This window comes from Erythrolamprus reginae, chromosome 5, assembly GCF_031021105.1.
Source record: "Erythrolamprus reginae isolate rEryReg1 chromosome 5, rEryReg1.hap1, whole genome shotgun sequence".
In the NCBI taxonomy this organism is placed as follows: Eukaryota; Metazoa; Chordata; class Lepidosauria; order Squamata; family Dipsadidae; genus Erythrolamprus; species Erythrolamprus reginae.
In genome coordinates, this window is record NC_091954.1 from 82,234,237 (window position 1) to 82,261,643 (window position 27,407).

The window sequence follows — 27,407 nt, forward strand, 5'->3', positions numbered from 1 at the left end:
ACACGCGCGCGCACACACCCCACACACGCTGCGTTTCTCCCTCTTTCTCTTCATCTCTCCACGCACACGCTAAGCTCCCGGACCATCAGCGGCACGCACACACGCGCACACACACACACGCTGCCTTTCTCAATCTTTCCCTCTTTCTTTCTTGCTCTCTCTCACTCTCTCTTCCTTCCTATCTTCTCTCTCTCTTTCTCTCTCTCTCTCCCTTCCTTTCTTCTCTCTTCCTTCCACTTTTTTCTCTTTTCCTTCCTTCCCCTATTCCCCTCTCTTCCTCCCTTTCTCTCTCCCTCTCATTCACTTTTCTCTCCCTTCCCTCTCTCCTTCTGTCCTCTCCTCTTTCCCTCCCTCTCTTTCCCTTCTTTCTCTCCACATCTCCGGCGTGCAGCTGGCTTTGCTGACCGGCACAAGTCTCAAGCCAGCTGCCCCGGAAAGCCAGGAAGGTCCTCCTGCCCCCCCCCCGCCGAAAAAAATCCGGAGGTCTACCGCCACCAGCCTGAGCCTCCCGTTGCTCCACTCGGCTTCGCTGTGGACCTCCGTTGTGTTTTCGGAGGGAGGGAGCGGCGGGAAAGCCCTGTGCTGGCCAGGAAAGCTGGCTTTCCGAGAAAGCAGCGCGCTTTCTTACAACTTTCTTTCTTACAACTCTTTCCTGGGCAGGGGGAAGGGAGGAGGCCTGCAACCCCTCCCCTCGCTCCCAGCGGCCCCTGCGAGCCAACCACCGTTCGATGCTTGGCACCACGCCAATCAGCTGGGAGGCGGTGTTCTCGCCCCTCCCAGCCATCGCAAATATCGGCGGGGCGAAAATCGCCCGGCCTCTTAATTAAGGGGAGAGGAAAAATAATAATAATTGCGGTTGCAATTGCACTCCCTAAAGCTCCGTTTCTCCGGCGGCCGCGTGTCACCAAAAATGGCTAGGCGTGTCAGTGGTGACACGCGTGTCATAGGTTCGCCATCACTGGGATAGGGGCTACCATGGAAAAATGTAAAATTCCTAGGTCCCACTGGATGCAACATTTAAGGAAAGGAATTTGGATTGTGCCCCGTTTATTCAACTGATGGGAATACCATCCTGAAAATACTTTTTTCCTCCAAACATTTTTTAATTAAATTATTAAGTATTATAAAATATAAAAGTAAATAAAAGAGCAATGAAGAGAGAAGGGAGAGGGGAAAGAGAAGTGAGGAAACGTAGGGGGAAGAAAAAGAAGCATTGACTTCCAACTCTTTCTGTTACAGAAAAATAAGGTCTTAGCATCAAATCACAGCTTCTTGTTTTTCCATAATAATATGAACAAGTCATTTATATAAATATCTATCAATCTAATCTATAAAACCCAAAGTCAATGTTATATTCTTTTCCACATCAAAAATGAAATTCAGAAGCGGTTACCATGTGAAAACAAAAGTATTTATGTTATTTTATTTAATCAGAATAATCAGTTTTGGTATTTCAGCCAATGGCAAAACCAGCTTGCAAATAATTTGACTTCATGCCATGTAAGGCTTTAGAAGCGATAACCATACCTAGAATTGCACCCAGAAAGAAAGAAACTAGCCTTCATAATAGCAATATGATATGGACATGTTTTGTTTTAAACATATAATATTAGTTAAAATTTGATAACTACATATTAAAAGAACCTTATAAAATTTTACTCTGTTTTGCTTTTCATTCATGATTTTTTGCTAATCATTCATGATTAATTTAAGGGGCTACAGAATAACTAAAATGCTATTTATTTTCTAATTAGGCTTTATGCCTCATATTTATATACTATTCACGCATTAACAGATTAAATAAATAATTAATTTAAAAGAGAAAAACTTAACAGCTTTATTAAAAGCAGCTCTGTTAATGACATTGATGTATGGAAATTATTTAGGCATTTATGTCTTTTAAACATTTATGTTGCATTTAGGATATACGGTAGGTATACATAGTAATACATTATTCCATTCCTTTCTAGGTTAGCATACCTCGGAGGAGATGAGAGAGGAAGAGGGGAAATATAAATTTTAATCCAATCAATATTGTAGAAAAAAATTCTGATTAAATTTAGTTTTGTAGCTGACAATCATGTAATTCCTTGATTGTGGAAAAAAAAACCAGAAGCAAAAAACAGTTTTCTGTGCTCTATACTATGCCTTCTACTTTCCTCTGTCTTCTAAGCTTTCAAAGGCTCCCAATCATACAAAATGTATAAATAGTCATTGTAGCCTTATGTCAGAATAGTTCTTAGGTACTTGAAAAGTGAATGTGGGTATGGGAAAAAAATTGGGATCACTATAATAATTTTTGATTACATTCTTTTGCAGTAATAGTTTCAAAGCTTTGCCTTTTATCTGAAATTATACTCATATGTTTGAATGTTCAAATTATTGGGGAAAATCTTAAGTTTTGATCTAATGTTAAACCACATAGTACTCCTCCAGATTACTGTAATGAAATGTATAAGCCACTGCAATTTATATCTGCTTGATGTAATTTATTTCTCTAACTAGGAAATCATGGATCGAATCTACAAAAATGTTATGAATCGAGTTAATGAAATGTCCAGTTTTCAGCGCAATTTGTTTACTTTAGCTTATAATTACAAGATGGAACAGATTTCAAAAGGCTTCAGTACTCCAGTATGTGACAGGTTGGTAAGAGAGGTTGATTTGTTTTTCCCTAAAGAGCAACATTTTTATGAAGGGCTGCTAAGCTCCGAAAAAGAGCCCATTTGGGAAATGATAGAAGTTAAACTTATAAAACAGTAATGTTATTTTGGAAAGTTACTTCCAGCTATACTTTTTAAAAGAAAATAATAACTTATTGTATAAATCTGTTTATCTGTCTTTCGTTGTAACATATATTCTTATTTGGGTGTGTTCTACTGAGAAGAGGATAATTCATTTCTTTGTAGCCATGTATAGGATGCAATTGCATTTTTTATGAAACATCATTTTGCAACTTAGTTAAATCTTCAGATTAGTTATATATGCCATGTCAGTTAAACGGATGTTGTTAAATAAAAGAAACAACTTTTTCATGTTCTTCCTCCTCCCCACCCCCTCTTCTCTCTCTCTTTTAGCTTTGTTTTCCGGAAAGTCCGGATGCTGCTAGGTGGGAAGATACGGGTTTTACTGTGTGGAGGAGCTCCACTTTCTGCAGCAACTCAGAGATTTATGAACATCTGTTTTTGTTGTCCTGTGGGACAGGGTTATGGCCTGACAGAATCCTCTGGGGCTGGAACAATAACAGAAGGTGAGTAGTATTTGTAGATCAACATGGCAGTGGATTGTAACAATATAATTGGGTGTTATCAGCATATTGGTTGATATTATTTCAAAACACTGATGTTGCATATTGTTAGTTGTTCAGAGACATGATAAATGGCTACTGAAACTATTGCTGATTTTTTTTACATTATATTTTATTTTCCTAAATTTCAGTTTGGGACTACACAACAGGCAGAGTGGGAGCACCCTTAATTTGTTGTGAAATCAAGCTGATGAATTGGGAAGAAGGTAGGAAGAAACGTTAATGATTGGGTGATGGTTCTTTTGGAAAAGGTTGAATACATACTGTACTTTCTACCAGCGTGTTTTGAAATGCCTCTGAAATCCTATCTCAAAGTAAAAGTGGAGTTGAGATCCTGAATCTCTTACTAAAATGCAATGACCGAAAAATTGGTAATTATCTCTTTTCCTCCAACATAGGAAATTAGAGATTTTTAATTTTTCACCTCATAAAATACTGATGCCATTAGCTTTGATAATTATCTGTGGAATTAAGGACATTTGGTTTTTCAACATTATTGTTAATATCAGTTATATTTATTTACATTTATATTTTGTTGCGTGGCTACTGTAGACAGCTTACGATAATAAAAAGAAATGCAAAGAGTTGTAAACAGAACAGAAGTAAGATAATAAGAACAATACATTTTTCTTAGACATATAAATAAACAAAAGTTTGGTTGATTATGTGCCATCCACCAAATTAACAAAAACTAAACACTACATAAAATAATAAAAGCAAAAAAATCAGAATACACCATTATTGATTGATTGATTGATTGATTGATTTGATTTATATGCTGCTCTTTGAAGACTCTGGGCAGCACCACAAAAAGTAGCATATAGCATATTTTGTTAATGTGTTTAACAACAGTTCTATCACAGTTCTCAGTATTTGAGAATGTGCTGATTGATATCTATGACAAAGTCGTTTAGAAAGACTCAGAAGTACATCTTTCCTGTAACATTGAAATAAGATTCCACCAAAATCTGGATAGTTCTCATTCTGCCATTGTTTAGAGGAGCTATGAATACTTGTTCATCCAGCTCTTCTTGCTGCTGGCCTCATGCAGTTTGGTCCATCTGATGTTCTATGTTTTTATTCGTAGCCTCTTGGCGCTCATTGTTGTGTTGCAATTTCATCTAATGAGAAAAATAACATATGGTTTGGGTGTTTGAATTCAAATATTTATTATAAGTGCCTTTTTGGGGCTTATTACACACACTATACCATTTTCACTTAACCTGTTTTTCATAATTTGTTAGTAATGACATCATTACTGAAAAAGTTAACCTGCAGTTTTTAGTCTGCAAACCTGAGTTTATTTTGAAAGTTTTCGGAATGGTAGGGGAAAAAAAGCATTTTGATTCCAAGCTAAGTCAGCCATTTTTGGCTTTATTTTTCTTGAACAGAATGTATAGATTGATAGAATTTCATTTCAGTTCTTTGCCAACCAAGCAGGTGACCAGTGTTGAATAACAAAAAAAACACCTTTGTATAGGATGCTGGAAAGAGCTGTCAATTCATTGCTTAGAATTATGCCTGTAGCTTTAATTGTTGTATCACACAGTTCACTATGTCTAGTTGAACCATTTGCACGATAACCACTTCTACGTGTGTGTGATTGCATACTTCCTAGTCCATCAAAGTGTTTCATTGTAGAGCTCTTCCAGTCCCACATTCTTAGTGTATATTTAGTGTATGGTAGTTTAATGCTAGCATTTCCATGCAATATTAGTAAGCAACCTGCTTGGTTCTTTTTCTCACTGGGTACAACTGCAGAACCTATGTGTTTATTACTTATCTGTATGAAATAGTTATTTCTCTCCATAGAAGTCAACATTTAACAATACAGTGTTCCCTCACTTTTCGCGGGGGATGCGTTCCGAGACTGCCCGCGAAAGTCGAATTTCTGCAAAGTAGAGATGCGGAAGTAAATACACTATTTTTTGCTATGAACAGTATCACAAGCCTTCCCTTAACACTTTAAACCCCTAAATTGCAATTTTTCATTCCCTTAGCAACCATTCAGATTATTACTCACCATGTTTATTTATTAAAGTTTATTTAAAAAAATATTTATTAAAGGCAGACGAAAGTTTGGCGATGACATATGACGTCATCGGGTGGGGAAAAACTGTGGTATAGGGAAAAAACCGGCGAAGTATTTTTTAATTAATATTTTTGAAAAACCGTGGTATAGACTTTTCGCGAAGTTTGAACCCGCAAAAATCGAGGGAACACTGTATACCATGTCTTCTTTTCCTTTCTTGTTTTCATTCATAGCAATGGATTTTTACTGTATATGTAATAATAAACCATTCTTGTTTACTGTGTATGTAATAATAAACCAATATTAAATATTGTTTTTAATATTGGATTTGTATATTGTATTGTTTGTTGTGAGTTGCTCCGAGTCCTCGGAGAGGAGCGACATACAAATCTAATAAATTAAATTGAATGAATTAATTAAACCAAAACTAGCACCTTGCAAATTGGAGTTGCTAGCTACAGTACATTCATTGGTTGGAACAGGAACAAATTTGTGTATGTATATATGTATATGCATTTTTTTTAAAAAATGTGTCTGTGTATACAAAGTCACTTGGGTTGAATTTGAAATGTACGGTATCTGTTCTCTAGGTGGATACTTTAATACAGATAAACCATACCCTAGAGGTGAGATTGTTATAGGTGGTCCAAACATAGCTATGGGATACTACAAAAATGAAGAACGAACCCAAACTGATTTTATGGTTGATGGGAATGGGCAGAGATGGCTCTATACTGGAGATATTGGGGAATTCCAATCAGATGGCTGTCTAAAAATTATTGGTGAGTGTATTATGCAGAATGTAACATAATTGAAATTCTCTCTGCTGCAAAATCATTTCAATAGATTTGATTTTCTATTAGTTATTTGAATATATTTAATACTAAATATATGTATCTTCTATTGAGAGTTCATTTAAAATTTATTTTCAATATGTTGGAGAGTCAATTTAGTATAATGATTAAGGCATCAGGCTAGAAACTGGTTCTATACCTGCTTTCGGGATAAAGCCAGTGGGTGACCTTGGGCCAGTCACTTTCTCTCAATCCTGGGAAGGAGATGATGGCAAACCACTCCTGAAAAACTTTGCCAAGGAAAATGTATGGATTTGTCCAGGAAGTCTCCAAGGACAGGATTGAATGGAGTACAACAGAACATTGGATTTATTAAGACTCTCTCAAGAATGGACCTCTAACACTTAGATTAGTTTTCTGTAGCTGAAGCACCTTCCAAATACAGTGGTACCTCGGTACTCGACCACAATTCGTTCCAGAAGTGTGGTCAAGAACCGATTTGGTCGAGTACCGAATTTATTTATCCCATAGGAAATAATGGAAATGGATTTAATTGGTTCCCAGCCCCTGTTAACTCGCTGGGAACCAATTAAATCTATTTTCTTTATTTCCAATGGGATAAATAAATTCGCTACTCCAAGCTGCAGGAAAGGTGGGGGCTGCTGCAATCCCGGCAGCTTTGGGGGGCTCTTTTCCTCATTGCTTCCTTTTATTACCTGTAAGCAGCTTCAAAAACTTTTTCCCTGTGGCTGCAACAGCGGCAATTTCCCTTCCAGTAGCAACAGCGCCGGGAATGTCACGTGATGAAGGGAAGCTGGCGAAGCCATCTCAGCAATTGGTGCCGCTCCAGGAGCTTCCCTTCATTACGTGACGTTCCCGGCGCTATTGCTACTGGAAGGGAAATCGCCGCTGTTGCAGCCACAGGGAAAAAGTTTTTGAAGCTCCTTACAGGTAATAAAAGGAAGCAATGAGGAAAGGAGCCCCCAGAAGCTGCCAAGATTGCAACAGCCCCCACCTTTCCTGCAGCTTGGAGCTCTTAGAGAGCTCCTCAGCCCCCTGAAGCTGCCGGGATTACATTTCGGATAATGAACAAAATTTTCTCTGGCTGTTCGGTATCTGAATTTTTGTTCAGATACCAAAGCAAATTTTTGCCGAAAATTTTGTTCGTTATCCGAAATGTACGAGAAAGGAAGCGTTCGAGTACCGAGGTACCACTGTATATAGATTTTTCTTCTCAGAATTTCTAGTCATTGGTGATTGGTAAGACTTCTGGGTGTTCAACACAACACGCTGGGAAGAGTGTAAGACACAGTTTATTAAATTTATGCATTCTTACAATCAGGGTGATTATTCAATTGCAGAACAATCTTGTGTCTGCTTATTTAGATGTAAAAGTCTATATCTTTGTTTTTTTTGCCTTTTTGGACACTATAATATCTTTTTGGATATCATTTTGACAACCCCCTCTATTTACTAGATAGTGTTTTTGATGTAGTTATTAGATTAAATCTGAGATGGGAAATTCTGGGAAGATACGCAGTGGGCAAGACATTGCATTCACTTTGTTATTTTAATATATTGGGTTAATGTCCAAGTCAGTATTCATTTGACAGAGTAGTTTACGCTTTAATTATGGTTTAACATTGTGTGTAAATTTATTTAGAAAACTCAACTCAACATAAAAGCTAAGACATATTGGACTTTTTAAATTCATATTGCTGTAAGTTAATAAAAGTTGTCCTATACAGATTTGTTAAATGCTAACAGCAGAGTAGTAGGACCATCATAAATCTAACCTTTTACGTATAAATTCTATGTCATTTATTCATTATAACATTCATTTTTATTTCCCATTCAATAGATCGTAAAAAGGATCTTGTAAAGCTTCAAGCAGGTGAATATGTTTCTCTTGGTAAAGTTGAAGCAGCTTTGAAGAATCTTCCCCTGGTAGATAATATTTGTGTATATGCAAGCAGGTAAAGCAGTATAACTTTGTGTTCATTTTTGCACGGGCAACAAATATTTTCTAAAAATGTCTTTCTTGGTGTTGTGTTTTTTTAAATGAAAAGAACAGTAATAGCCTTTTAAAGCTGTTCACATTTTGTAGAAAAATATATTCCATTTGGCTGTACTCCACATTAGACACTGTTAGGCTACTTCAGTTAATGTTGAATTACTGCCCATAAATGCTCATATTTAGCTGTTTCTGAAATATACTGCATTTTTTGGAGTATAAGACACATTTTTACTCCCAAAAAGAGGGTCAAAAACTCGGGAAGAGGGAGTTGGCACAACAGCGGTAATGGGTGCAACAGACAGTTGATTGGTGGCATTCCAGGAGATTGATCCAACCGCCAATCAGAAAGGTGAAAGGTGTTTGAGGAACTGTTAGCTGAGGACTGAGGACCCTGCCACACTTTGTCTAAGCCATCCCACTGCCCTTCACCTGCCTGAGGAAGAGCAGCTGCTGCCACCGTTGCTGCCTGAACTAATCTTGCCCACCACTGCTGCCTGAAAAACGCAGCTACCCTTCCTGCACAAAGCCTGCTCCCAGACTGCCTGAGGAGTTGCTGCCCCCATTGTTGCCCTAACGAGCTGACTAACAAGATAGGAAGGAAGGAGGAAAGACATGCACGTGACAGGATGACTCCCTGGTTTGCAACTACAGTCATCAGCAGTACAACCATGTGCACACTCATTTGGATTACCGGTATATCTGGCACATGGGTGTCTATAGGAAGGAAGGAAACTCTTTCCTTTGCCTGCATCCTTGTGTTTTCTCCGGTGAAGCTGCCATTTTGATCGTTTCTGCTCTGCCAGTTCCAGTAGGCGAGAGAAGTAACATAATTTTTCTGTCTCCCCTTTGATCTTCCTTTCCTGAATCGGTGGTGGTAATCTTTATAGCTATTTGTAAATAGAGCTGGGAAGTTCCAAGAGCAAAGTGGGGAAAACTAGGGGAAAACTAGCTCATTGAAGTCCAAAAGTCTTCAAGTTGCCAAGTTGCCAAGCCCCTGGGTTAGAGATTGAGGTGCAAGGGTCTTCAAACATGGCAACTTTAAGACTTATGGACTTCAACTCCTATTCCTGAGCTAGCATGCCTGGAGGGGGTTTCTGGGAACTGAAGTCCACAAGTCTTAAAGTTTCCAGGTTTGAAGACCCTTGCGCCTCTAATACCTAACCCAGGAATCTTCAAATTTGGCAAGTTTAAGACTTGTGGACTTAAATTCCCAGAATCCCCCCCTCCAGTCATGCTAGCTCAGGAATTGCCAACTTTGAAGTCCCTTGCATCCCTTATCCCTAACCCAGGGGTCTTCAAATTTGGCAACTTTAAGGGTCTTACCAGCCAGTTGCAACCTCTTGATGTTTCCATCAACAAGCCATTCAAAGTGTACACATGAGAAGAATGGAAGAAATGGATGGCTGCTGGTAATCATGATCTGACACCCTCTGGTCTAATGAGGAAGCCCACTATCACTCAAGTTTGTGAATGGAACTCAGTGAAGGACAACATTGTTACATGTGTCATTAGTAATGCCTCAGATGGAACAGAAGATGATATCTGTTCTGTTCCTGCACCGAGCCCCCCAGAAATCAGATTCACACCACCAGTTTTAAATAATAAAGGATTTTATTATGTACAAGAAGTATTTGAAGTTAAAGTCTTTTCAAAATGAAAGGAAAGTCTTTTAACGGCTTCGCCATATTGAATCATAGTCTTATCAGCTGACTAGAGTCCCAGAAAGAGATAACCATGACAATAATTACCCAGCTGGAATAATATTCGGAAGCTGAGATGTTCAGACGTTAGCTGGAAGCCTGGAGCTCCTCAGAATGGCAAGAATATGTCTCTTTAAATCACAAGCCGAAGAAACCAAAACTAGATGCTAGAATGAACCAGGTTGTTCTCTGCACAAAAGCAATGTGTTACACCATCTTAAATTCCCTGAGAGTGCAGCTCATTAATCAGCAGTGCTATTAATGAGTAAACCTCCTCCTGAGTAACCACTTATGAATCCTAGAGGCCCTGTGAAACCAAGCATCAATAAACGGCTCCTCTTCTCCTGAGTCACTCATCTCAGGAGGTGCAGAAGGCCCTGGTTGTTCTTCAGTGTCTCACACCACGTCCTCTTCTCTGTCAGTCTCAAGTGTCAAGAACACAGGATGCCTGTACCGCGCCTCCACTGTCTCTGCGTCTTCTGGGTCTGTTCTGCCTGACTGGCTCGGCAATGCGTAATAGTCCACTGAAAAGAAATCAAACACACACGTGCTCTGCTAATCAGCAAACTTGTATTAGATAAACAAAAATAGCTTACTCAAAAAACAGTTCTTAATGTCCGAAAACAATGCAAGGCTTACTCCAGCCGCATACAAAAACCACAGGGAAAAACAAACAAAGACAACCCGGAATGAGCAAAGATGTTTCAGGAGTCCTTTTGAATCTTTGAAGCACACAGCAAGTCCCAGAGTTTTCACCTCCCACTTGTCTGACAAAGCTAGGTTGAAAACTCCAATGGCACAGAAACTTTGAAGCAGGAGCCACAAAACAACACAGATAAACAGCCACAGTTTGCCTTGGCCCTTGTTCCCTTTTTTATCCCTTTAGCCCTCATTAAGGGAACCACACCCAACCCAGGTGCTCCTATAATGATTTGTAATACTCCTTAAAGCGATCCCTTCTTTACATAGCTCTTCGGCTACGTAAATCAATGTATTGATCTGCAGACGAACTGAGCGAGGACAGACTGTCTGAGGGACTGCAGGCCAAATCCCCTGGGCTGTCTGCTGAATCCTCCTGGCTGTCTGCCACATCTTCCTGGCTGTCAGCCAGGCTTTCACATTCACTTTGTGCCGCATCTCTCCCATCTGTTGGAGCAACAGCTGGCCCAGGCCCAAACACAACAGGGTCCATGACTAATTGTGCAGGACATGAGCAGACCACAACAATATTCTTTATGCAGATAGGGAAGAAAGTGGTTGTGAACAACTGACCTGCCTAAACTCTAACACCAGTGATGATGATGAGTTCTTGGGTTTCCAGAAAATTAGAGTGCTTGAACCTTAAAGTCTCTCATCATTTGTTAATAATGGTGATGATGGTTCTTAATATTCCGTTGACTTTATATAGTTGTAAAATGTATACATGATTGTGAAAAGTATTCTGCTTTACTGGTATTTTATTAAATAATATATTACTACACTATTTAGCTCAGAATACTTTTTTTTCTTATTTTCCTCCTCCAAAATCTAGGTGCCTCTTATACTCCTAAAAATACAGTAGTTGTTGATAAGTTTTTTCTCCCAGTGCCCCCCAAAATTAGAATTTTCATATGATCCCTCAACTTAGAGAGCCTATTTGCTTCTTACAGCTGTGTATACTAGAAGGAGACTTTTTAAAAGCTTGAAGTTCTGCCTCCCACATTTATTTAACCAGGCAGGTTCCCTAGGGTATCTTGAAGCCCTGACTCACCCACCACCTTTCTCTGCTCTTTTAAGAAAAATAAAGAGCTCCAAATAAGAGATGAAAAGTAGAGAATAGATTTTTGCCTGAGGAAAAATATCATGTTTCTGCCTGACTGGGTTTATTGTTTGTTTTTCATTTGTTTTTTCTAGTTGACCGAGCATTTAACTCTCAAAATTTCAAATCTCTTAATAATTCTAGAGGTTTAAGAAATTAAAACCCAGTAATCATTAGAGGAAAAAAAATATCTTGAGTTTTCCTGCCTTTCCTATCATTACTAGTCTAAAACTTCTCAATTGTTCCAAATTTAACATATTTTCATTATTTTGATGTCCAAATTTTGTTTTGTCATTTTGGTTTTATGGGATTTCTTTGTAGTTAATTTCTTTGTAGATAAGGTATCTTATGGTGATGATGATGATGATGATGATGATGATGATGATGATGATGATAATAATAATAAAAACTTATGATAATACTTAGGTTAATAATAAAGATACATTAATCTTTATATTATTTTAATTTTGTATCATGTGTTTTTTATTTTACATTCTTAATTTTATACTGTAAAGTGACTAGAGAAATTATGTAGCAGTATAAAATTATTATTTAAAATATACCAAATGTTCAGCCTGGATATGGCATTTTTCTTTACCTATTAAGTCCTTTCCAAGGAACTAAGATAGACAGATGTGGGTGTTTGATAGTGTTACATGCTCATAAAATTTGGGGATGCCAGAAAACTTGAGGAATTGCATTAGAAGACAGGCTCAAGGTTCAAAGGAATCTTGAAAGACTTCACCTTGGCCTATCAAGAAATGTTTTTCAGTGATACTAAATACACGGTTCTACACTTAGGAAAAATCAATTGCACAAGTACAATAGAAATAATTGCGGGCTTAGTGATAGTATGTTTAAGAAAGTACTGGATGTTTTGGTGGATCATAAAAGTGTAAGCCAGTAATGTCTGTGGCTGCCAAAAAAATGTTTTTTTAAGTAAAGGTATGGTACTCATAGGCCACAGTTTTTTTAAAGAGATGCTGAGTGACAAAGATGGCAAAAAAAAACCCTTTGAAATTAAATCCTACAGTGAAGGTTGAAACCTTAAGAAGATAATATTAAGGCTTGTAGAAATCTTCCATTACGTCAGTGGTTGTCACCAGAAAAGAGGGTGTAGACTTATTTTCTGGAGCACCAAAGAACCAATGAGTGCAAGCTTTTTAGTCAGAAATACAAATTCGAAATAAGGAATAATTTACTGACTTAGAAGTTATTAGGCAATCTAGCCTGCTTTCTGAATTTGTGAATGCTGTATCACTGAAAGTTTTCTAGAAAATATTGGATATATATTTCTCTATGAGGGTATTATGATTTCTGTACTGAGCATATGGTTGGATGAGAAGGCCTCTAAAATCCCACCCAACTTTAGCAGTTAAAGGAATCTTCTATAATGCCATTCTGTTGCTAAATATATCTGATTTATAACCAGTGTGATGGATTTCCTGCATTTTTGAGGAACATAAAAATAATAGATTAAGAACTGTGAAAAAATATGGATGCTGTCGCAATTGAAAGTAAAGTAATAATTCTTTGTTATATTTGGGGAGGGGGAGGTTTTAGAAAAATATATAATGAACATGTATAAGATTTATGAAACAGATAAACAACTTAATTATAAAAATTGTACTTATCTCTTTGGATTAGTTTCCATTCTTATATCATTGGATTTATTGTGCCAAATCATAAAGAACTTAAAGAGTTAGCAAGAAAGAAAGGATTCAGAGGACCTTTGGAAGAGATATGTAATAATTCTGAAGTGGAGAAAGAAGTACAGAAGCTTTTAGCTGAGGCTGCTAGAACAGGTAAGTTACTAATTTTGTTCAAGGTACCATGTAAAAGAAAATTGTTAAGAATTCATGATGATTCACTAGTATCCCCTAGAGATATTCTGAAATATGTTCTTAAGATTTATATTTATTATTATTGCAATAGGATAGAGACAAACAAATCCCATAAGACTGCCCAAACTTGTATCTCAACAACCTGTTTCCCATTATGACAAAACCAGATGATTCCAAGAAGCCCACAATCAATATGAAAAAAGCAGCCATGTGCCCAAAATAGAGAAAGTACTTTATTTTCAACTCAGAATCTTGAATCTTGGAAGTTCTACCAAATATTTGATCAGCTATGATTCAGCAAATACAAAAATGTGTATCAGGCAAGAGCAAGATTATATAATCAATGCCCACTGGCCAATAAAAAAGCGATGTAGAAGCTGTTATATTTTACTGCCAGTCATCCATATTTTTTCAATATCGATTGGTAATCTTATTCCTAATTTTCTTTACATTTTAAGTACAATCACTTGCCCTGGTTGGATAGATTTCAGATTGAAAGGATTGAGAGGCAGTGAATTCTGAACTCTGAGTTTTGATCTCTCCCTACACTTAATCCTTTAACCAATTACTTTCTCTTTGGAAGGAGACATGCTGGCAAAAATATTACATTTTGTTTTTCCCCTGGTTTCCATTTTTTCCATTTCTGTACCAGGGAAATGTCCAGTGTGGACTTGTCATCCCTTTCACTCTTGGTCAGGTAGGCTAGTGAATGCTTCTTAAAACCAAAGCTTCAGCCACTGTGTGATTTATAGACTGCCCTGCCCATTTTTCCTGGAGATAATCCAAGGCTATTTCTAAGAAAAATGAAAAAAAATGAAAAAACACAGCTTATTCTGGCTGTTTATGCAGTAACGGTTCTTCATAAAGAAAACTGAAGTGCAGAAATTGCCTTGTCTATAAATATCCACTCACAGGGATCTAAAGTATCTATGAAGGTTGCATCAGTCAAAGAGGCAACCATAAACCTTAATACCAGTCCTCATTATTCCAATTGAAATATCTATTCAGCATGGAGTCCAATAGACCCTCAAGGTTGTTTCCTCCTTTGGGACTAGTTCTCTAATAAGTCTTTTAACAACACAAGTCCAGAACAGCTGCTTTGTAGCACATGCTATTTAAATGCCTGATGCTTCACTTCATAATTCTACCCAGATACCTCTGCCCCCACTTCAATCTATGTCAGGAGCAGTCAGAATGTAATTATTTCTTACTGCTGTACACAGAAGAATGAAAAAGATAACACCCAGCGCTTAAAAAAGATGAAACAACTTTCAATCTGAGCAACTAAAACAGAACACTGAAAATATTTCAATCTGCAACAGTTAAGTTTCTAGAATAAGACATCAAAACAGCCTTTTCAATTGATATATAAAAATATGAAAATATTTATCTGCATATTTTTCAATGCCATCCTCCTGCTACTATTACTCAGATGCAGATTTCCTTTGAAATAAGAAATAGTCACTATGAGAACTGATTACAGGGCCAGATGAATTGCATTCCAGATTATTGAAGGAAGTTTAATATACAGGTAGTCCTTGACTTACGACCACAATTGGGACCAGAATCTAAAGCAAGGCAATTGTAAAGTGAGTTGGGCCTGATTTTGTGACCTTTTTTTTGCCAGATTTATTAAGCAAATCACTGCAGTTCTTAAATGAATCTGGATCTTCCCCTATACTTTCTTGTTTAAATGTTGAGAAAATAGCAAATAGCACTCTCAGAACATTAACTATTACAGACTAAATATATACCAGTAGATGTGGCTCAACGAAAGCATATTTAATAATATAATTTTTAATTATGGAAATTTCCATTTTATTTTCCATTGATCAAGTTATATCTAGACTTTATGATTGGGTCTGGGTACCATAGTTAAAAATAATGGTAAATTCAAAATAATTCAGAAAAAAGGAATGAAAATTATCAAGAGGACTAAAAATCAAGTGCTGTGAAGAGATATTGAAATTAGTGGAGATTTTAATCATAGAAAGCGAGGAAAAGATATTGCCTGGATGAAGCTTAAATCTTCTACTCCAGCTCCCCCAACCTTTAGGCTGCCAGGAACCGATTCCATGTAGGGCACTTTTTCCACAGCCTAGGAGGGCATGGTTTCGCATGCTGCCTGGATCCTTTGTGTGTACAGATGGGAAATCACTCACTTGCATGTCCCGCTCCCTAGGTGTTCTGCCGGCATGTCTCAACTGCCCGTAATTACAGAGTAATTAGTCCAGGAAGACACACACCACACGATAAAAGGAAAACCCAAAAGTTTTTATAAACAGAAAAACAGAAACAGCTCCCTTTTTAAATGTCAAAGGGATTTTCTGGTACACACAAGGCACAGGCTAAATGCAGTCCAATTGCTCACCCAATAACTGGGAAATTGAGTCCAATTCTAAAGTCCAGAGTCCACACACACAATCCTGAAAAGCAAAAACCACGATCTTGACGAAACAATGAATCAGATAAACTGCCAAGACACCAGGCTGCACTTTTATCTGTAGCACTAATTACATCAGCCCCACCCAACCACAGGTGGCCTCATTTTCTCTTGTAATAATCCTTCAGTTGTTGTCTCCTATGCATCACTCTACGCATGCGTGGATGTGTCATTCTTGTTCAGAATCCAGGGATGATACAGATGACTGATCTCCTCCTGGGCTGTCTGCCAAACTCCCCTCTTCCCTGTCACTCACGCTTCCTTGGTCAGAGGAGACGTCATCGGCAGATTCTACTGGGAGCAAAACAGGCCTGTGGCATGTGGATGTCTCCCCCACATCCACCTGCACATTCCTTGGGGTAGGAGCTGGGCCAGAGCTAACCACAACACTAGCGGAGCCCAGAATGGTGCCAGACCATAGCTGGGGATTGGGGACTCCTACTCTACTCCATTGTCTCAGGATGTGGTCTATACATCCTAAAATGCATTTTAAGTTGTAGAAAGTGGATTCTAATTGAATAAATAAAAATATCTTTTTCTAAAATTAAAACACTACTTTACTAAATATGTTCAAAGAGAGGCCGGCTAGTCTTCCATCGGGGAAACTTTAGGGATATTTTAAATTCATCCACTGAACAGGGTACTGGACTTGATGGTGCAAATACTATACTGCATTCTAACTTTAATGATTTGACTTTTCTTGCTGTATTTGTGTAAGAGCTTTTTAAAAACTTCAAAGCTATCCATCTTTAAATTTTAGGTCCACTAAAATTTAAACATCAGTACCAAATAACTATACTGTATTTCTTAAATCTTGCTGCCCTCTTTATGATCCTAAATATTAATATTATTTCAAAAAGAAAAAATTCTTTCTCACACTAAACATTTCTTAGTATTTTTTACTGCCAAATCCCTGATTCCAGATGTATTTTTACTGCCATATTCCTGATTCCAGATGAAATAACCCAGAGGTTTTAGATACCTCCCATAATGCAAAGTGTTAAATTTTAACTTTTATCTTTTTATGCATCTATTCCAAGTTTATAGTTTTTTTCCAGGATTATAATAACCTTTTAAATATATAATTTGTAAACTAAAATTTGATCTTTTGTTACAGCTAATCTGGAGAAATTTGAAATTCCCTTCAAAATTCGGTTGTCCCCTGACCCTTGGACCCCTGAAACGGGTTTGGTGACAGATGCCTTCAAACTAAAGCGTAAAGAGCTTACTACACATTATCAAGAAGATATTAATCGAATGTATGGAACAAAAGTAAAATAACTCATCCCTCTCTTTTTCTCTCTTTGTCTATTTTTTATTATTATTTTATATCACTTTGCTATGGTGAGCTCAGATCAAATAGGAAATACTTGAACTCTAAGTCCTACCACTTGGGACCAACCTTAAAACATCTCTCCTTCCTTTCAGCATATGCTGTTACTTCTGATAATATCACCATCTTTAAATCAGCAGGATTAGTAAAATTCTAAGACAGCAATTTTTTGCCTGTCTTCAATTGTTCCAGTCTCTTGAGCTATCTTGTTAATGTGCGGATTTTCCTATACATCTATTTGGACTACCATGATTTTGAATCCTCAAATTTTTAAATCGGATTTATAGATCCTGTATAATGCTCTGTTTATTTGTAACTTTTTTGAAGTTTGGCTAAATAGAGGAAGACCTTGGCTATAAAACAAATTATTATTCTAAGCCTTTTTTACATACATATTTAAATATTGAAGAGCTATCAATGTGAAATTATGTACAATGAAATCGTTTATAGTTGAAAATCATTGTTAGCCTGAAAATGGAAGTTATTTGTTGCTGTGCAATTATTTTGGATCAAATTATAAAGAGAAATCATCTGAGATTCTGACTAATAGAGAACAACTGAAATATATGCCTGACAATTTCCTCCTCCGTATATATTTTATTTTTAATCTCAGATAAGGAAAATGGTCATGGCAAATGCTGTTTGTGTGAAAACACCTGCAAAAGAAAGTATATCAATATTTTATTCGTGCATTGTATGCTGTCACATAAAAATGTTATATCTGTGAACCATCTACCTAACACAGGTAATTCACTGTTCAAAATGCATTTAGACCATTTAACAAAAAAATTGAATTATCGAAACTGGTGAGAACTCAGTTTTAATTGAATTACATTTTGATTGGTAATGTGTTTTACTCAATGGGTCTTTTATTGTATTGATTGTATTGTTTTACAGTTCAGACTTATTCCTTTTACTTGTGTGTGTAAATCAACAGTTCAATTAAATAAATTTAAAGTTCATTATAGCCATTTCGTGCATGAATCACTTAAAATGGATCAGCATTCTTGCATAACATTCATTGGGGAAGAGGGTATGATGGGGTGGGAAAGTTCCCAGTATCAGTTTATAATGGCTTGTCTACTTGGAGTCTATTTCCATCGAACCATTGTTTATTTTTATATTCTCTTTGTTTTAACTGTCATGAATGATGATAGAAGTGACATTTTTAATTACCTGGTTATAGGAATCTTGTTTGTATTATTTTGAAAGAATGTTTGTAAACAATTCTTACTAGTTAACTATGCTCAATTTTATTTGGATTTCTAAACATTGTTTTATGTACTATGGTCCATTTGAAATAGTACTGTAAAATATTTGGCTCTTGACCATCTGCTGTTCATATAGATGTTTTTTTGCAAAAGCAGAGCAGACCTGACCCCAAACTGGGAATAGCCCAGGTGGACAATGGAAGTGTGTTTTTCTTGCCATTCAAGAAATGGTGATTGTTCTCTTCTGCACGAGTACCTATATTTCATGATGATTTAAAGTTCCACATACATAACCCCTAAAATATGAGTTTTGTTTATCCAATTATATAGGAAAATTTATAACATGAAACATGTTATCAAATGTTATTTACAAACAGCCAAATGTTCCTTCCCCCTTTTTGTGATGCAACAAAACCATAAAAAACCTTTTACAAAATCCATATCTGAGTAATGCGGCAATAATTACTGAATTGTTTTGAATACTTTTCCGCCAACGTTAAGTAGTTTTGAAGCCATTGGCTTCAGTTGACAATTTAGTGCTTGTTGCTTCTTTTCTTGTCTGAAATGGTGGATTTCCAACTCTTTAATTTTGCATAGATTGTGCTACTCTATGCTTGCCACAATGTCTTTTATTTGAAAAACAATACAATTTGGTTGCATTCTAATTAGAAAGACAAAAAATGTGTACAGTGGAACATTTTCTTCTAATATGCATAGATTAGAACAGAACATTATTTATAATGGTTAATGCTTTATTTTTTTGGGAAAATTAATCAGTACTAAAAGTTATCTGTATTGGGTTCCAGTTCATGAAAATGTTATTCTGCTTACCATATGGAATGAAATTGGTCAGTGGAAAAATGAAAATTTAAAAGTCCCAATAATTAAATCAATAATTTGTGTTTTTATATTAAAATTCACCTTAAGTATACTTTGTAAAAAAAGAAAGAAAACTAGGTGTATGTTGTAAAAAAAGAATGGATATTCTCTGGATTTCACATATTTCTACTTCTATTGTACAATAACTGAGTATGACATTTAAATACAAATTAATCATCTGTTTTAATATTTGGATTCTATGGGGCTAATCGGTCACTGATATTTCTAGAATTGTTTAAATTTATTCCTCCGTTTGAAGGATTATGTGAGGACTTGAAATATGTAATGGGAGAAACTGCACATTGTGGTCTTCCACATGTTTTCAAACCCAGACTTCCTTGTGTAGATGTTTACAACAAAGGGGGTATAGACAATGTATGGGTTACATAGAATGTTGTGCAATGTACATCTTTTTCTCCCCCTCCAAAACTTTGAGCCATTATTCACTTATAAATAGGTTTACACTTCATGGTGTAATTTCCTCTGTTGAGGTTCTTCATGTGGAATTACAATAGGAAATATCTCATTATTACTATGTAATGTTTTTATGCCTGTGGTTTTTGACTCGGGTAATAAGAAGATTTGCTGTATTTGTGTTAAACCCTTAGACTTTACAGATGTGTGGGATTCCTGACTTTTTCTTATTGGAAAGAATTCATTTTCAGAGAATAATTACAGCAGTAAAAATGACTATGGTCTTCTTCCCATTGACTTATGGCCAGAGTTTATGTTTCATCTCCACAAAATACAATACAACACAATACAATAATGTTATTGGAGGCAATCACATGCATGTTTTTTGCCTTGTTGTCTTCCCTTTGAAAACTAAAAAAGAACTGAAAGGGTTGTCTCTTTGTCAATGGAATTTCAGTCTCTTTGGATGTGGGTGTGGGTATGCTGCATGAAAGAGTCAAAGCACTCCTTCCATCCAGTTTTAGTTCATTTCATTTAGATGGAATCCCATGGAAATTCTGTTTAAAATAACCATAGCAGCAGTTATTATATCCTTAATGTTAAAAAACAGTGAATGCAGTTTAAAGATAGGTTACTTCTGTTTACTTCAGGGGAAACTGTCCTTTAGCAGTAAAATATTGCTGGATTTGAAAGCGTATTTTGCCACAGTTAAAATCTTAATGAAGACCTATACCTGTGTTATAGGTTCTCATTTGTTTTAAATAAAGTTTTAAAAAAACTATATTGAGTTAAAACACGGATAGGTTTCATCCTAAAGCTTGAGATTTTGTGCAATAATTCAACAAAATTGAAATCCTTTGAAAATAACATAAAAATAAACAAACTTGTTTTTCTGCTTTTCATTTCCACTTATTTTGATTTTTCAAGTATATTCATTGTTTATGTTCTTTTATATTGTAAAAAATTATCTGCAACGGATATCTTCTAACCAGATAAAAAGAGGGAAAATTAAGGCTGTACCCATATTACATCAAACTAAAATGGAACTGGATGATCAATTCTAGCAATTGATTATTTAATGTAAATTCATGGACTTGGTTATTATTCTGAACTGCCTAAAATGTGTTTATTACTACAGAGTTTTATTGTATGATTATTTATTTTTCATTGGACATTTCATTGGACATTGGACAAAATAAATAAATAAAATTGCGTTTCACAAGTTTACTTCTTTCTTGTGTCTGAATTGTCACTTTAGGGGTATTAATTCTAATCCTGACGTCCCAGAATAGGGTGAGCAACCTATTATTCAGATATCTTCAGCTTGCACAAAGAATGAATTTCGTTGTTTTAGCATCCAGGCTATCACAATCATTATGTTCTCTTTTCCCATGACTCATTTTGCTTGTATGAACATTAAAAAAGAAAAAAGTGGCTTGAAATATTCTTAGCTCAACAAATGCCTATTGGTCAGAAGAACTGGGAAATTGGGAGGGCTTTTCTCCTGTTCTTCCAGGTACATTGGAAGCTAAGAAAAGAGAAATGTTTATTTAATAACCTCATAAGCATACTGTTTAAGCCAGCATTTAATCCCTATGTGATGCAGTTTGAATCCTGCTTGTAAATGTATCTGATTTGCTTTGTAAGAATACAGTTTTTTATCTGATTCCATTTAACCCTATTTAGGATGTTAAAAGTTATGCAAAGGGATGTTTCATTTTCATAAGATTGTCCTCAATTTATGACCATTAATTTATCAACCATTTGAAGTTGCAATGACACTGAAAATTACAAGTGACTTACAAGTGGCCTCACTTATGCCCATCACATCATGGCCATGGTCATATGATCAAAATTTGAGTACTTAGCAAGCAGCAGATATTAATAATGGTTGCAGTGCCCAGGGTCATGTGATTGCCATTTGCAACCTTACCAACCAGCTTCTAAAAAGCTGAGTCAGTCACTGGAAAGCCAGTTTGGTTTAACAACAACATGATTCCTTTAGCTACTGCAGTGATTTGCTTAAGAATTGTGGCCAAAAGTTATAAAATTGGATGTAACTCACTTAACAACCACTTAGAAACAGAAATTGTCCCAGTTGTCATAAATTGAGGACTATCCGTATGCAGCGGTGCGCTATGAGCCGGAACGCTAAATTGCGCTCGCCATGGCGGTTCATAGGTTCTTGCGGGACCAGTGCGCACAGAGCCGCAGATAAAACTTCGCCAAAACACGGGCGCGATTTTGCTACCTCCACAGGTGCAGCAGCAAAATTGCGCTGGTCCCGCAAGAACTTACAAGCCGCGGCAGCAAGCGCAATTTAGTGTTCCGGCTCATAGCCCATCGCTGCCCGTATGTCTTCTACATTGTACATATTTATATTATAAAACCTCCACAACTATAAAGTGCACCAATGTTTAAAGGCATTACAATTACATGGTCTACACCACAATGTAATCTAATCTATATTCAGCTTGGTGGAGGAGCAGAACATTTATACCTTTGGGATACTTGATGTTTTTTAGTTTGGGTGATGAAATACAGTATCTACAAGAAAAACACCAAGATCAGAGGTTCTCACAGTTCAACCCTGAGCTCCAAATATTCTCTTTTATCAAAACTTATATTTGAAATACTGTCATTAGTTTAACAGATACAGGAGTGAAACTGAAAATGTATTTAATACAATTAAAGTTTGTACTTTAACCTTTGTTCTTAATTACAAGTTCCAACTCACATGCTTATCAGTTGAGCTATATGAAAAAACCCTAGTTTTACCAATGGAATTACAATTTCCAAAAGTGTTTTCTGTAATATGTTTTGATAAAATCAGAACACATTTCAGTTCTCAGCATCTGGCCAGCTGTTTCTCCAAAGTAAAAGTTAACTGCCATAAGAAAAATTCTTCCACGTAGCTTGTTGAACTTGAGAAAATAATTTTTTCACTGTAATTAAACCAAAATCAGATCTCCCAGAAAGAAATGTTTCCTTACAGGAAGTGATCGAATGAAGAAACTCATGCCTGGAATCCATTTTGAGCCATGGATCTTCAAGCCTGCCACATTTAGGACTCTGGGAAACTTGGAGGGGGGTTTGTAGGAGCTGGGGAGATATATAGAGAAGATAGCATTCCCTTCTCAGAGAATCAAGGCCACTCTGCCCTGTACTTGGACGGGTGTGACTGGGAGGCATCTCCAGTTGGGACAGTGTATTGATCGGACCATGTGATGGACATGTGAATGCTGGGGCAGAGACGTGGACTTTCTTTTGGGTGGGGAAAACCCAGAGGTTTTCAGATTCAGATTTTCCCAGATGTGCCCTTATGACATCACTAATAAAATGGAACTTTGAAGAAACTCAAGTGGTTGTTACTTGGAACCCTGACAGAAACACTAAAATATTGCAAAAGATTTTCTAGAGGGGGAAAAACCTTTTTTTGTTTCCTTGCAGGCAGCTGTTACATGTACTGATAGCCTCATTTTTGAGACATTTCAGGCAAGTATATTAAAAAGAGTATTTTGGAGAAGGGGAAGGAGAGAGAGAGATATATATTAAATTTGTTTCCTCTTCTGAAGGCAAGCCATAAGCATAATACTGTATCAGTATGATGGAATCTGTAAATTTATCTGGCCTTTCAAGCCTGTTAGAAGTACTGCAGTTAAGGCAATGAGATTCAAGCCATCCGATGGTAATCCTCTTCTAAGTAAAAGACATATTCAGTTAGTTTTTTCTTTGAGTAAGAATTTTTTTGCCACTTTTATTGTTCTTTTGCAACCCCCTGTTCTGTCGGGCTCTCTGGCAGACTCCTCCCAAAAATTCACAGGTACAAATTTCAGACACACACACGTTTGAAAATTCAAAACAATGTTCTTTATAATGAAAATTCACTTAAACTAAGCCCTCTTTTGGTATAGCGAAGAGCACTGTCTCCAAACAAACTGGTAATTTGTACAAGTCCCTTATAAGTTCTGTGATACTTAGCTTGCAGCTGTGAGGCAATTCACAGTCCTTCTTTCACAAAGTGAAACACACTTTGCTCTGGTTTAGTTTCAAAGCGGGGGAAAATCAGCACACAAAAAGTCAAAGTCAGTAAAGCAGTCACTAAACACAACGATCAGATAATCCTCCACAATGGCCAAACCCACAGGCTTCTATTTATAGAAGCCTCACTAATTACCACAGCCCCACCCAACCACAGGTGGCCTCATTTTCTTTGATAATAATCTCTCAGTTGTTGTTGCCTATGCATCGCTCTCCACATGCGTGGCTGTTTCATTAACTCTTGTTCTGAATCCAAGGAGGAGCTAGATAATTGATCTCCTGAGCTGTCTGCCACACTCTCCTCCTCCCTGTCACTCATGTCTTCTTGGTCAGAAGAGCCTTCATCAGCAGATTCCACCGGGGGCAAAACAGGCCTGCAGCATGTGGATGTCTCCTCCACATCCACAGTCCTTGGGGCAGGAGCTGGGCCAGAGCTAACCACAACCCCCCCCCCCCAAAAAAAAGCTGCACTACACTTTCAGTGTAGTAACTATACTTTATTAAGGTGACTATTTCCCCCTTACCCCTCAAAAAAACCCAAATAAAAGTTTTTTAAAAACCAGTAAAATCCAGTAATTATTAACTGGTGGCAATCAAAATATGCATTTTGCAAAACCAAATTCAGACACATTCAGAAAAAAATGAAATTACATTGGTAATAATCATAAATAAGAAGGATCTGAGTCCTTTTGAAATAAAACAAAACATAGGTTAAATTTCAGAAATGCCATCACATAGGGGCAGAAAATTGTCCAAATGCAGTACAGTGATCCCTCGATTTTCGCGGGGTTACGTTCCAAGACCTCCCGCGAAAATCAATTTTCCGCGATATAGCGGCGCGGAAGTAAAAACACCATTTTTGGCTGCCCCTGCCCCCCCAGCGCCTCCGGCGCCCTTGCTGCCCGCCCGATCCACCCCGTTCCCCGTAGGCACCCGCCCGCCCGCCGTTCGCCGCTTGCCCGCCCGCTGCCCACTCCCTTCTGTCCAACCTGCTGTTAAGGACGGCTAAGCAACTTTTCCCTGCGCTCACACACACACGCACACAGCCCAAACCAAGCAAGCCAACTTTGGGGTTTTGTTTTGGTTACTTCCCACCCTCCGCCCCAGAGCTGTACAAAGCGAGAAGGGGGCGGGAAGGAGAAGAGGCAGCGGGAGGCAGTCCCGCGTCCCGCTGCCCTAAGGCTTCCCTTCCCCCAGCATCTCCCCCTTGGCTCGCCCCTCAAGCTCACGCCTCTTCTCCGCTGGAGCAGGCAGCTGTCCTCGCCCGCCTCTGCTCCCCTTCGTCCAGCTCCCACTCACCCGCCGAGCCCAGGAACAGCCACAGCAGCCACATTGCCGCCAGCGCAACAGCCGCTCTGCAAAACTTTGGGGGGGCTCTCCCAAGAGCCTCCGCCTCTCGGCCCGGCCCAGGTTGCTGCTGCTGTGGTGGTAGTGGAGAAGAAGAAGGAGGAGGGTCAGGGGGAGGCTCCCTTCCAGCCAGCCGGACCCTCACGCCCAGCCTGCCGCCTTCCTTTCTCCGTCGTCGCGACGGCTCACGCCTTCTTATTGGAGCCCCTTGGCACCGAGGGGAAAGTAAGTCCATTCGAGCGCAGCCGCTAAACTGCATTTCTTGTATTTTCTTCTTGTTGAGAGATTTCTAGCTGTCCTGGTATAGGTTTTTTTAAAAAATTATTTTCTGAGCTAGAACTGCAGAAAAAACAATTGCTGCCAGTCTGCCTTCCATTGAGGACTTTATATACGGTACTGCAAAAGAGGGCGGTCAAAATAACCGTGGTATAGCAAAAAAACCGTGGAGTATTTTTTAATTAATATTTTTTGAAAAACTGTGGTATAGCGTTTCGCGAAAATCGAGACCGTGAAAATCGAGGGATCACTGTACTCCAAAATTTCCCTTTGAAAGCAGCTCTTGTGAGGGCAAATATCTTACAAGGTTTCACTCATCTGAATTATAGAACCATTATTTGGCTTAGTTAATTAGGCCACCTTAGTGGAAAAAAGTGAACGGGTGTCCAAGAATACATCTTTGGGTAGGGCATCCAATATACACAACCAAAAAATCCCAAGCTAAATTATAAAATCCCCCACATACGGCATGGCATCAGCTATGTTACATCGTTTATATCCTATTTGCTCCAAGGAGGATAGTTCTCAACCATCAAATACTGTCTATCCCATATCTAAATATTCACTTTATTCCATTTCCTGGGTTATTTTATATTTAAAAACCAATTATATACAGCAGTAAGGACCACACACATTTCTGTACTCCAGCTGTTCAATGTTTATATTGAGCATCTAATTGTATGCCCCTGCAAAATAGCTGAGTACAATTTAAAAACTATAAGCAAAAGTATGAACATTGCATAGGATTAACAATCATCATTTTTCAAAAATGTACAATTCTAAATCATTCAGCTGAAAAACCAAAGAACAAGACCAAAGAACCAAACAAGACAAAACAGCCTGAAGGATGCACGTCACTGAATTAGGAGATCATTAATACTACTTTTTGAGGCGGGGAGAAGAAGGATGTTCTTTTTGTCTTAAAATACATTCATTCTGAGGAACTGCTCTATTAATCCAGATGGATTTGAGAATTTCTTTCTGGTCTACAAACTGTTCTGTTTACGGAAGATTACGTTAGTTATAGAGAATCTTGGTTAAAATGTATTGACTTAATGGAAATAGCATTGGCCATTGTAATGACTCTTGTTATATCGCTCAAGGGTAGTCCGCCGTTGATCACGCTATCTTTTAGAACTGCTTGAAAGGATTGGAGTATAAATACCATTCTGGTTCTTATAGTTGTTCCATGCCTGCTTAAAAGGCAAATTCCAGCTGTTAATCCCCAAAGCTGAGGATTCAGTGATTGAATTTTTGGTCACTCTTGTTCCTCAATGTTGTTGAACATATTTTGTGTTTCTTTGAGCAAATGGTTCTATCCACATTAACACTCTACCTTCAGAATGGTAGCCTGCTTGCTGATGAATTGCAGCTATTTCAATATTGTTAACATCTTTATTACAGATATGAATGGAGTATTGATTCCTTATGTATTCCCAAGTATAGTGGTGCCTCTACTTACCAACGCCTCTACCTACAAACTTTTCGAGATACAAAGTGTGCGTTCAAGATTCTTTTGCCTCTACTCACGAACCATTTTCTACTTACGAACCCTCGTTTCTCTCTCGGCTGCTGCAGCCAAAATGGTGCGACTGAGAACCTCTCCGCAGCCGCCCCATCCCACTTCCAAAATCCCCCCTCGCCTACTGCTTCCTTCACCTCATCTTGCTTCCAAAATCACCTCTCCAGCCTTCAGTGTCCTCCAGCTTTCACGGAGGACACATAGAGAGAAAGTGGAGAAGAGGAGAGCTTCCTTCACTTCCTTCGCTGCTCTGGCTTGATGGTGGGCTGAGGTTAAAGGAGCCTCAGTGCCGTTAAGGCAGGATTAGGGTTAAAGCCAGCCCAGCAGCCTGCTTTGGCTCTTAAGCCCCAGCCGGGGCTGTCAAGGAGGGCGGATGTGTCAATCCCCACATGTGTCAATCCACCTGTGAGGCTCCCTCCAGGCAGTCTCCACTGTCTCCCCCCCCCCGC

General features: G+C 37.9%; 1 protein-coding gene across 2 annotated transcripts in view; it reads left to right on the plus strand.

Moving 5' to 3' along the window:
- Positions 1-20,999, plus strand: part of ACSL3 (acyl-CoA synthetase long chain family member 3) — a 63,089-nt gene extending 42,090 nt beyond the window's left edge. For both annotated transcript variants that reach the window (XM_070753288.1, XM_070753289.1), the window contains 7 exons: positions 2,506-2,645; positions 3,078-3,250; positions 3,439-3,513; positions 5,930-6,121; positions 7,995-8,109; positions 13,296-13,453; positions 17,053-20,999. In XM_070753288.1, the coding sequence (XP_070609389.1) occupies positions 2,506-2,645; positions 3,078-3,250; positions 3,439-3,513; positions 5,930-6,121; positions 7,995-8,109; positions 13,296-13,453; positions 17,053-17,216 (1,017 nt within the window). In that variant the 3' untranslated portion in view covers positions 17,217-20,999. The remainder of the gene's footprint in view (positions 1-2,505; positions 2,646-3,077; positions 3,251-3,438; positions 3,514-5,929; positions 6,122-7,994; positions 8,110-13,295; positions 13,454-17,052) is intronic.
- Positions 21,000-27,407: the final 6,408 nt, after the last annotated feature.